At 47.5% G+C, this 11,387-nt stretch overlaps 1 protein-coding gene across 1 annotated transcript in view; it reads right to left on the bottom strand.

The window, feature by feature from the left end:
* Nucleotides 1-6,222, bottom strand: part of LOC135905713 (uncharacterized) — a 22,545-nt gene extending 16,323 nt beyond the window's left edge. The window contains exons 1-4 of the mRNA XM_070521900.1: nucleotides 6,127-6,222; nucleotides 4,921-5,024; nucleotides 2,986-3,180; nucleotides 120-320 (exon numbers count right to left, since the gene is read on the bottom strand). Coding sequence (XP_070378001.1) covers nucleotides 120-320; nucleotides 2,986-3,180; nucleotides 4,921-4,978 — 454 coding nt within the window. The 5' untranslated portion in view covers nucleotides 4,979-5,024; nucleotides 6,127-6,222. The remainder of the gene's footprint in view (nucleotides 1-119; nucleotides 321-2,985; nucleotides 3,181-4,920; nucleotides 5,025-6,126) is intronic.
* Nucleotides 6,223-11,387: the final 5,165 nt, after the last annotated feature.

Here is an 11,387-nt window from a genome sequence, read left to right as displayed (position 1 = left end):
AGCTTAAGCGTCCTCCAATGTTTTTGGCTCCCATTGCGCGCTGCTGGTAAGCTATGCAGATTCAACTCGTCCTATGAGCCACCCATAATTCTGAGTGTATATATGGTACGCGAATTTACCCGGCGGAGTCGTGGATCCCGTCGGTAGCGCATGGGGCTTCGTAATCGGCTTGGTGGTCGGCCTCGTGGTAGGCGCAGCGGTTCGCTGCGCAGTCGGCTTCGTGGTAGTCGGCTGCGTAGCTGGTGCGGTGGTCAACAGATATTGAGTCCTCTCAGCTGTAGTGAATACACGCGGTGTTGCCCTCGGCGTGCTTGGCAAATCTGTGCCCGAAGACAAAAGACGCGTGCGTCAGCCATCCATCAATCACGATAACCGAAAAAGAAATCGGATATATCGACAAGGGGGGCAAACGTAGGGTGTTTTATACGGTGTGTTTTATGTTGACGGTAACAGAAAGTAAAGAAAAAAGAACACCCGTGACATGTAGTAATATTCTACTTCTTGAGATAAACTACTCTCAGAGGCAGACATTATTTGTACAAAAATTAATGTAAGTGCATCTTCGTGTAAATAACAACTTTGCAATAAATAACAACCAAATTCCGCCATTATGTCAAATTCGTAGTTTTTTTTTCAGTTCTCACTGGCCCAGTGGGATATTACGCGGTGTCTCTTACTAGCTCTAAATGCCACCATTATAGACTTTGACAATACAGCCGAATTCGGCAATGTCCGGAGCACGCCAGCGCTTCGAATTAGCAGAAGAAAAAATGCTGGAAATTTTCAGAGCGTCTTATACAATTCGTTACTATAGCTTTCTTTTTCTACGGCCTACTTTCCGCTTCGTTTCTAAAGTGACGTATTGGTCGTGGCGTCACGACGCAGCAAGTAGTCACGTGACAGCAGGACGCTGTGGTGCACGGAGGAAGGAAAAAAATAGTGAGGAGAGGCCCCACCGTCATTCTTTGCGAAGCCAATTCTTGACGCCAGGAGTTTGCTCCGCCATCTTGCTGGCGGAGCAAACGCCTATGTTATCTCCTATCTCCTATGTGGGGATGCGCGACTCTCACGCGTCCCCTGATATCTTGTTTTCCCTCATAGGTCTCACAGTGCGGCTTCGCCGCGTGGCCTGGCGCTCGCGGCGGTCGGAGTGGTTGAGGCGCAGTACGAGAGATGGCGCGAGTGTTGCGCTGCGGCGGGGTTACTTGGCGCAAGGGAGAACACGCTCTCTCTTGGGCGGCGGACCGGTGAACGTGGCGGACGTCCCGCGCGTGCGCCGATACATGCTTCTGCGAGACCGTCTCGCGTGGCCGCCTTCGAACGCGCCACCGTTCGCGTGACCGTACACACGAACGACCGGGCGTTGGGATCCAGCGTGGGGCGAACATATTCGCTCGTTATCCTGTCGCGGTGAGTCGGACTTCTAGATTTGTCGCGCGCCCATCGGCATGTTTTGTGGGTAGCAACTGGGCTAGCAGGCATTGATCTATGAAAGGTGCAATAAATGCCCTAGTGATTGTTTGCACTACTGTGTTGTCGTTCCTTTGTCCCAAGAGCACGGGAGAAGACCCCCACACCTATCACCAAGCTCCTATCTCGTTTACGTTTCCCGCCTCCGGCGTGCAACCACGTGCAAACCCTCCGCGCTGCTTGCGCGCGCGTGTGCCATGGCGATCGAACCCCATCGCGATACCGTTGCCAAAGTCACGTCGTCCGAGTAAATTGTGCTCTAGCGTTGACAGAAGTTGGATGTGGTGAACTCGGCAAATTAGACCACGAGGCCGGTCCCTGCCACTTTTGCCGCCTTTTGCGAAAGTAGGGAGTTTTAGCGGGTCCGGTATTCCACCAAACGCAGGCTGATCGGGCGGAATACCGAGTGAGCGCAGGAGCAATTAAACGTGAGTGGCCTGCCAGCTGGTGGCGCAGAGATGAACCAGAGAAACACATAACTATTACACTGCAGTCACCACGTGAATTGTGCTTCGCTGCTGGCATAAATTGTCGTGGTCTCCCAGAGACTTAAATGTCTGTGGGAGACCACCTTAAGGCCTGCCCCCGCCATGGTGCGCTCTTGTCTGCTTGCGATAACAATGTTGTCTTGCACGTGTCTTGCACGATCAAGTGTGCGAGAGTATATATTCATAACCTTTCTTTTTGTAATAAACACCAGTTGGAAGTTTCCACTTGTCCTTGTCGCCCCTTTCTGCCCCGTGTCTACTCTTGCGCTATTCACTTCAGGATGGAATACCAATTATCCCGGTCTCACGCCCTGCTTCAATAAATTTTCGACGGTGGCGTAATTCGAAAATTTACGCTAGCAACTAAGTAGGCGAGGATACGCCTGTTTGCTGCAGCATCAGTTTTGTGCTCTTGTGGTTGAGCTCCGCACCACCATTCGGCTGCACCGTTCTAACCGCTCACGTTTGCGCCTCCGCGCCCATCCGGCAAAACGCCCAGTTCCCCTGCGTTTAGCGGAATGCCGAACACGCTAAAACTATCCAATAAATCTGCGCATGCTCACTGTACAGGAAGAGAACGCAAGCGATGACCGGCAACACATTTTTCGCACACGAAGACACATCGACCTATGGATAGTTTACCTCACTTTACGATAACAAACGCGCATGCCGGTCGTGGCTTGAGGCATCGTTGTGCCATGTCGAACAAGTTTCGGGTGGCCGCCCACCGTGGAGATGTGACGAACGGAGATGTGACGAGGGTGCGCTTGCAGTCCTGGGGTTGGTCGGCGAAAACGTGTACGGAGGCGCGTTAGCCACGACATGCACCTTCAGGGGACAAAAACTTAAACTGTGTCATAGAAAATATATCATAGTAAATGATTTGTGGCGATCTGGGGGGTGTTCCTGCACGTTCCTAAGGTTTCGCGGTCCAGGACATTCATCGAACGCGAAAAAAAAGAAAGCATAACAATGTCTCGCCGGCGCTCTTTCGACGAACCCCGAGTGACGATGGAGGACAACCCACCATGATGGGGTTCGGTGAAGTCGGTCCGCTCCAGAGTTGAAGATTCCGCTGGAGTCGTGGCTTCCTCCAACGGCTCGTGAGGCAGAGTGGCGCGTGCGGGCGGCGGTGGCAGGTTATTCGCCGGTTTCACGCCCGGAACAGTGACACCCGACGTGGCGTTTCTCGAAGTCGCGTTCACGGCGTCTTCGTCCTCGTCTTCACATGCGTCGCGCCAGAAGGGCGGGACAGGTCACCGCCTGCATTTCGCGAGGAAGACAAAGCCACCGGGGACGAGCAGCGACGACCATGTCGCCTGTGCGTTCTGAACCGTAATCGTGCGCGGGCCTCACACAACACGGAGAGCGGCAATTGGGAGACCCGATTCATTTATGCGTCGAGGTTCAGTGCACTGCAGCTCACGCTCAGTGAAAGGTGCGCGAAATATCAATCGTTCCAAGGAACGGAGGAGCGCCCCTAAGAAAGGGTAACAAAAAAATCGCGAGCGATACATGTGGATTTCAATCGCACAACGAGCATTTACTTTAGGCTGCAGCACCGCAGCTTACGCATGTAATCTTGTTTACGCGTTGCCTTGGCTACAAAGCTGACCATGCGTAAACCCCTACACCACCTGAACGGGAGAGCGAATGGTAATACGGTCGACTCCTGTTAGTTCGACTCTTGCAGGTTTGCAAGATGTGGTCGAATTATCCGTAAGGTCGAATTAACGAACGGCGGCAAAATGAACGAGTTCAAATATTGTTTTGGTACCTAAAACTAGCTTTTACTGTATTTGTGCTTCTTGCTCCAGAAGTTCTGCTTAACCGTCATGCGGTGACGCGTACCTAAATGTTTAAACGCTACCTCAGCTTTGGACTTAAAGGAGAGGTAAAGTACTTAAAGTTCTGGAAAAGTAACACAGAAGTACAGTAAAACAGCTTCACACCTAGAGAAGCAGCAGCACCGTCTTCTCAATTTCTTGCACTTTCAAGCCTTAGCAACCGCTGCACGCATGAGGGAACGCCGGCGTGGTTCCAACCAACCGAAGAGGCACGCTCTCGCGTTCGAACTAAAGGAGCCGTTTTCCGACGGCGATTTATTATTCCTCGCCGGAACATTCCAGTGCGTTCGAATTAAGCGAAAAGTCGAAATAGCGGAGATTGAATTAACGAGAGTCGACTGTAAATTAATGTTCGGCCAAGCTCTCAGCTAGATTCTGGAACACGCAGATAATACAGCTATAGCGCAGAAAAATGAAGGACGCCGAGAGATTAACAGAGGGCAGAGATCGTGAGGAGCGGCCATGCATGCATTGTCTCCCAACGACAGACATTCCCCACGTACCTCACTCACATGCAAGGGTTGGCGCGCGACTGACCACTTGAGACACTTTGCGTGCATTCTCGGGCTTCTTTCAGGCTCAGAAAAAACGCTTTTGTGTGGCGTGTGTTAGGCAACAGAAAGCTGCATCGGGAATTCTTCATGTTGCTCTGCAATTTTCTCATTGACACTTTTCATCTAATTATAATATGTGAGAAGTTGATTACCTAATTAGGACTAACTATGTAATTAGCCGGAATGCAAAAAAAAAATTCGAGCATCTCCGAGTGAAGGCAAAAAACACTGCCTGAATTGGTTCTGCCCAGCTACGTGGCATTTGCATATTTTAACGTATCGGTGCATGAATAGTTGGGACACCCTGCCTATGAAGTCTATAGACTATATATACTGTTGTGTCCAGCTGCATGTATAGTAATGAACTCCCATTTAAGTTCTCTCTCGAGAGAGGAATACGTGGCGAATGCTGAACTAGCTCACGTGTGGTAAACACGATAGATCGCCGCTATTAAGCGGCAGGCCAGTGTAATGCAGCAAAGTTAGACAAAGGTGCTCTCAAATGCTCTGCTATCTCACGACAGCCCTTCACCTTCGTATCGCATACGTAATACTTCTTACCGTTGCTACTACCACCAGCGAGGACAAAGACGATCAGTGCGAGTACGGCCATGAACATGATGCAGAAGATCAAGGCGATGATGGCTACCTTGAAGTCGGAGTCCCTGCAGGGCCGTGACACCTTCCTTACTAACAAATTTAGGCTTCTCAGGCGGTTTCTCTTTGTCTTTCTTTATAGCCATATCCGAAAATCTTGAATATAGACTATGTGTCTACCCTCGGCGTAATAATAGAAAATGTGGGGAGAGGGGGGGCAGTGTATTGCAGTGTTGGTTAGGGTATTTACACGAACGTTGCTTGTAACCGGTGTTAGTTCTTGCACTGAATAAGCTTTAAGTTCGGCCCAACTAACATTTTGGTGACTACTGCTCTGCACGATATATTACAGCGAGGAAATAAAAACGAGGACAAACAAACACAAATCGATAGCATGGCGCTCATTATTTCGACATGGTCTTTTTTTTATCCCCGCTTTTTTTTTCTTCTCATAGCACTTACGCCGGTAGGACTGATCATACGGGCACTGGTACGTTGTAAACCCCTTTGAGGGCGCTTCTGTGTGGTACACGAGGCGTGTGGGCGCCCGCTGACTTCGCATTTATTGTTTTTCCTTTTTGCGTACAACAGCGTCGAAGCGCGACAAAGGAAAAAAAAACGAAAGAAAAATAAAGAAAACGTTACGAGCTGCAAGTGTTTTCGAATGCCGATTCGAACTTACGTCACGAGACCAGTAATTAATGAATTGGCTAAGCAGTTTGGGCCTATAGTTTGATAGTTAAACACGACAAGATTACTCCAACTTGCGCAGGTCAAGTGCTAAGAGAACACCGTTGGTCCCGCTCTCTTATCGCTCTTATTTCATGGAGCTTCTTTTTCAAAGATTTAACCCATGTTAGCTGCGACACCCTGCATAATGTCTTCCGCGAGTTCGTTGCCATGGGAACGAGAGGATAAGGGCGCAGTCCCGGGCTACGCTACATAGATTGTGGCTGGCGCAAATCTTCCGAGCCGTGTTATTTTGTAATGGCAGAATAACGCCGCGATATTCCAAGTTCAGCCAAGGAGCAAAGGGCGTTACGAAAACGGCAAGTCGTCATTCCGGTAATAACCGCGCCTTCCGAACGACTGTGGGACGTAGTGTAGGCCACGTCGGATGACTCTCATTTGCATGGAAAGCGTAGTGAATGCAGCTGCGAGGATACTTACTCGTCATCTCCTGAAGTCAAGACAGAAAGGCAGTCATGTAGCGCACGGAAACGATGGGCCGGTGAACAAGTTACATCAAAATCGGTGCTGCTTCGGTGCGAGCTTGCTTTGCTTCTTTTCTTATCGCCACTTAAGCACTGTCCTTTTGAATGCCATAGTATTTATCTGCATACTTCACAGGCACTGATAAACGAACGAGAGTGCACAGTTATTGGTTTATCACTTGTAGGAATATCCTACACACCCCGTAGCACTTCCCCTGTTTGCTCGTGTGTAAAGCGTACAGGAACAAACATGGTTACGGTATAGGGCATGTAGGATATTCAAACAGGGCTATAGGAGGAAAGTGGGGAGTGTTTAATGCCTGACGTCAATAGCTTGTAAGACGCATTGGCGTTCTAGGTGGTGTTGAATGGCGTCATTCGGAAGCCGGACCAGATGGGGGGGAGGAGTTTCAATCAGGATTTCCGTTTCAGTCGGGATTAATAAACCGCATTGAGAAGACACAGAGAAAATCTGCAAGGTTCATTCTTTCCCGGTATTATCGCACTGACTCTGTTTCCGAAATGCTTCGGTTGCTTGATTTGACTTCACTGGCTCAACGGCGGAAGTTGGCTAGACTTAACTTTGTTTTTTTGTTATCAAAAGGCCACTTCAATATTAAAACCGCACCCTATCTTGCTCCCGGGCAGGCTAGAAACGTCAGGTCAAGCAATCATTGCATGTTCTCAATTCCAAAAGCATATCTGGACATGTACGCTTAAAAAATTTTTTCCGCGAACGATTAAGGAATGGAACAGTTTGACGGTGTCTGTTTTGCACTCAAGTAGCATAAAAATCTTTGAGGAACGCGTTAAAAACCTTTTATGAGATTGAATTTTAGTTCTGTCGTGCAAACGTTGTCACACTATTCTAGAAATACATACAATAGTCTTTCTTTTATGCTGTTTCCGATTTCACTGTCACAATGTTACAAACATCCACTTCTTAGCCAGAAGATTGTATTTGTATTTGGTTATTTGTTTCGCATTGCATTTCCAACATTCATTGCTTCATGTCCTATTTACGTTTGTAAAGTGTTTACATTTTTTACGCCATGTGCAAATTTGCTGTACCCACCCTGTTACGGCCAAGACGGCCAACAGTATTTGAAAATAAAATTTAAAAAAAATGGAAAGGAAGGAGGGGAAGGCGATCGAAGAGAAGGTGCGAGGGAAGGTGGAGGTGCGGATTTGAAAGGAGACATCGCAGCCTCCATACCGCGCAGTTAAGTCACACCGGCGCCATATTGGTTTTTCGTGCGCTTTCATTTTCCTTTAACTTATCACTCCTACGTTTTCAACAAAAACAACAATTCCCCCTATGCATTCTCTGGCTTCAGTTTAGGCGGGCTTCATATTGTGATAAACAAAAATCGGGCCCCTCGTTTTGTCGAATCTTCTCGTTCATATATGTATATGTATAGACAGACATGCCGGCTGCTGTGCTGCCTGGAGGCGTAAATTTACATGGTATAAATGACGTTTCAAAAGATTACCACTGCCGCACTTACCCGCCGACTGGACGTAGTCAATGCCTGAAAAAACAAGTTAAGGCAAGTTTTAGCCGCTGCGCAGGCGCTATCCGCGGTCAGCATTCGATCGTGTAAACTATGCATGCCTACCGAACAACGTAGCGGAGGTCTTGGATTAGTTTGGGTTCACCCGGACTCCTACAGCAGATTGAACACACATCGACGAAGGAAGGCAAGGCAAAGGGCGTAACTGCCTGACATAGGCCCTACCCCCTATGCACTGTTAGCCATAGCGGATGCAATGAGCATAAAAGTATTACTGTAGCGGACAGGTGTGCTTAAATAATATTAGACAAAGCACGTTGCACACATAGCGTAAACTACGTGATGCTCGAGGACTATATCAGCTCAATTTTAATCTAGTCCACAATATGACGTTACCATTTAACTGATCGATCTGCTATATGTTAATGGAGCGATACGAGGTAATCATTTGTTTCTTTTTTGTCTGACGCATACTGCCTCCTTTACTGCAACAAACCCGTTTCATTGTATGTTTGAACCTTTGTTGAATTTCGACGTCAGCCTTTGCGTAGAATTTCATTCAGTTATGGACTAACGGTGTGGCATAAGGGCTGTGAATATGTTGAAGTACTTGTGTTTTAATATTAAAAAAAGGGAACATAGCCCGGATGACATGTTGCATGTACACGTCCAACCCTGTAATGCCCAAACCACAATTCTGCATCAAGATAAATGAGAAAAGCTCGCGCACTTTTATTTCTGGTCATGAGCAATGGAGTGTGTGTAAAGTAATGAACTCTTATTGGAGTTTAGCTTAATTAGCACAGACTCTCTCTAGCGTATCAATGACGCTCGCCTACGAAGAAATTTCGCTTTGGCGAAACTGATCATAAATGAACAGCGGGAAGCAAATGTGACAAAGCAGCAGGGCTGATAATTGTCAATTTTGTTTTTTTCACTAAGAGCTTTTACATAGCGCTCAAACGGAATACACGGGGTGGTTAGCGGATATGACAGAAATCACGGACCGTGGCCTCAGAGATCAGTTTCTTACGAAAAATTAACTAGAGGCAACTCTGGCGCTGCGATCTTTCAGGAACTGAAGTAATCGTAGATAGTAGGTGGATTTGTCTTATCTTCGTGCTTGTGGATTCGGACGTTCTTGGGACCCTATTTATTACGCTTTATCTTTCTGAACATCTCCTTATATATATATATATATATATATTTTAAACGCAAGAAGCTTATAGGTGGTGCCGAACTGAACGGCAACTCCCAAATGGCATACTGAAAAGATTTTGCGCCAAAAAACACAACACACACAAGAAAGACGACAACACCACGGGCGCTACTTCAATTGTTTAATGAGGGTGAAAGCACTCGACATATATAGCCTTCCAAAACACCGCGCATGCGTACAAGGCAACATGGAGTACATAGTTTTATCAAAGTAGGCGTGACAGAAACTTCAGCTCAGCCTCGTAAAGAAAAACCGATGTATCACTAACACGGTTAGGACCCGCTTTCTTGATGTAGAAGGCGTCCAATGTTTCACGCGATGTCTGATTTTTGCCTCTACCCAAAATCCTCGCTTCGCGGAACCGTGGAACGCCCAAATGGCCTCTTTGCTGTTGCGAATGAGTGATTTACCAGCTCAGCAAGATTTACAGGGACCATACAACACCATTTTTTGTTCGAGATCTGTTCCGGCCAAGTGTGTCAACGAAGTAAAAGCAAGAAAATCTATGGCGAACAACCTATAGCAATGGATAGCGGAAACTTCGACATACAAGCAAAATGAGAGCTGCCCTATAGATTCCAATTTTTGCTGCCCTAGATGCCACATTTCCGACCCACATGACGTAAAACTGCGGCGCCCAATAGAAGTAGGCATTGACGTTACGTAGTGGAAGTTGACGCGAGTTGACAGCGTCGTTTCCATCATCATAAAAACTTTCCCGTGGAGGTCGTGATAACTAAGCGATACTTAAAAATACTTGTAAAACGCAACGTCGTGTTTACTTTTCTTTTTCGCAGTGGTCGCAATATCTACCGAACGTATATATCGCGTACTACGTTTTTCTAACCAGCGATCACCATTCCGCAGAAGAAAACGTCATGTCCTTTGCACGAAGCATATGAAATCGGCGTCGTGATAATACTATCCGTGTGAAGCATTGACGACAGCCTGCTTACTTCTAAGCTGGCAGCTTCGAGCAATGTCAAGGATCGATTTCGGAAGAAGGCTCTGCGACTTGGTGTTACCTCGCGCGGAGAAAAACGAAGAAAAAAAAAAGAAGGCTAAGAAAAGTCCACATTATCGCTGCATTACTTTGCACGTGCGGACTCGAGAAAAACGCAGCATAGCTTACATTAAGCGCATGCAAGAAAGCGTGAATACATGATCTCGTGTGCGACAGGCGACTCTCGCTTACAGAGTTTCCATTGCATGCATTCTGCTCAGCCGCCGCCTTGTCTGGACCAACAAAGTAGCCTGAATAGCTTTCTCTTCAGTTCGAAGCTGTACTAGCGAATTTGTCTTTTTTTTGTCGGCGTCGTCATAATCGGAACGATACATAAGACGGTCGCTCTCCGCTTTGCTATCCGCTTAGCTGGGTACAACGAGTATTTAGATACAACCTCAAATGGGTCCAAAAACAAGAAAGGGGCTGACAGATGGAATAGCACACTGTGGTATAAAGTGTGTAAACAGGGATAAGGTGCCTCAGACAGGCTGGCCAACGTTTCGATAGGAGGACCTATCTTCGTCAAATGGGTGCCACCCAACAAACAACAAACAAGCGCACTGGGTCCCTTTGTTATTCCTCACCAGTTTCCCTTTGACGCGACCACCTGCGGAGCAATACTTTCTACACGCATTAAATATTGCGCTTATATTTAATAGCTACAAAATATTGGCGCCTAAACTTACTAGGTACCATCGGCATGCCAGGTGCGAGTAGTGAGCTGTTATCTGCGGCCGAAAAAGCAGCAAAAGAGTGGTGGACCGGTGGTACGTCCTCTGAAATAAAAAAAAAAAACCCAGTCAAGTTCAAAGCAAACCAAAGCGCAACCACTGAGTTTTTCGTTTTGCTCATTTGGTTCCTTAGACAGTGCGTAAGATGATCTTGCGAGGCTAAAGGCAAAATCGCCTGACAAGGCCTCGACCCCCTTGAGAGACGCGCACATGCAACACAGTTACGTGCATTTGACTGTGCACGTGCATTAACTCGAGCAAACAAGACACACTACCGTGAAAGGTCTTACTCAGCAGTTAAGAAGCACAAGAAACGTTACAGAAGAACAGGCAGTGAAGCAAAATTAAGTTATGGGGTTTGACGTGCCAAAACCGCGATCCGATTACGAGGTACGCAGTAGTGGAGGGCTCCGGGATATTTCGGATCACCCGAGGTTCTTTAGCGTGCACCTTAATCTAAGTACAAGAGGGTTTTCACATTTCACCCCATCGAAATGCGGCCGCCGTGGCCGGGATTCGATCCCGCGACCTCGTGCTTGGCAGCGCAACAGCATAACCACTAAGCAAGCACGGCGGGAAACACGCGCTGCACTTACGCAGCTTAAACCCTAACTGCAACGAAACTTCGCTGTGACTAAATTTGTTACGAATGAGCAGTGTAATACCCCTAAACCAATCTTGCTGAAGGCACAGGGGGGCGGGGGCGGTTGCATATATTTAGTTTTTATCAAAAATCGTCAATAACCT

This window comes from Dermacentor albipictus, chromosome 7 (assembly GCF_038994185.2).
Source record: "Dermacentor albipictus isolate Rhodes 1998 colony chromosome 7, USDA_Dalb.pri_finalv2, whole genome shotgun sequence".
Taxonomy (NCBI): Eukaryota; Metazoa; Arthropoda; class Arachnida; order Ixodida; family Ixodidae; genus Dermacentor; species Dermacentor albipictus.
The sequence above is the reverse complement of the archived record's forward strand: the minus strand, read 5'-3'. Positions and strand labels throughout refer to the sequence as shown.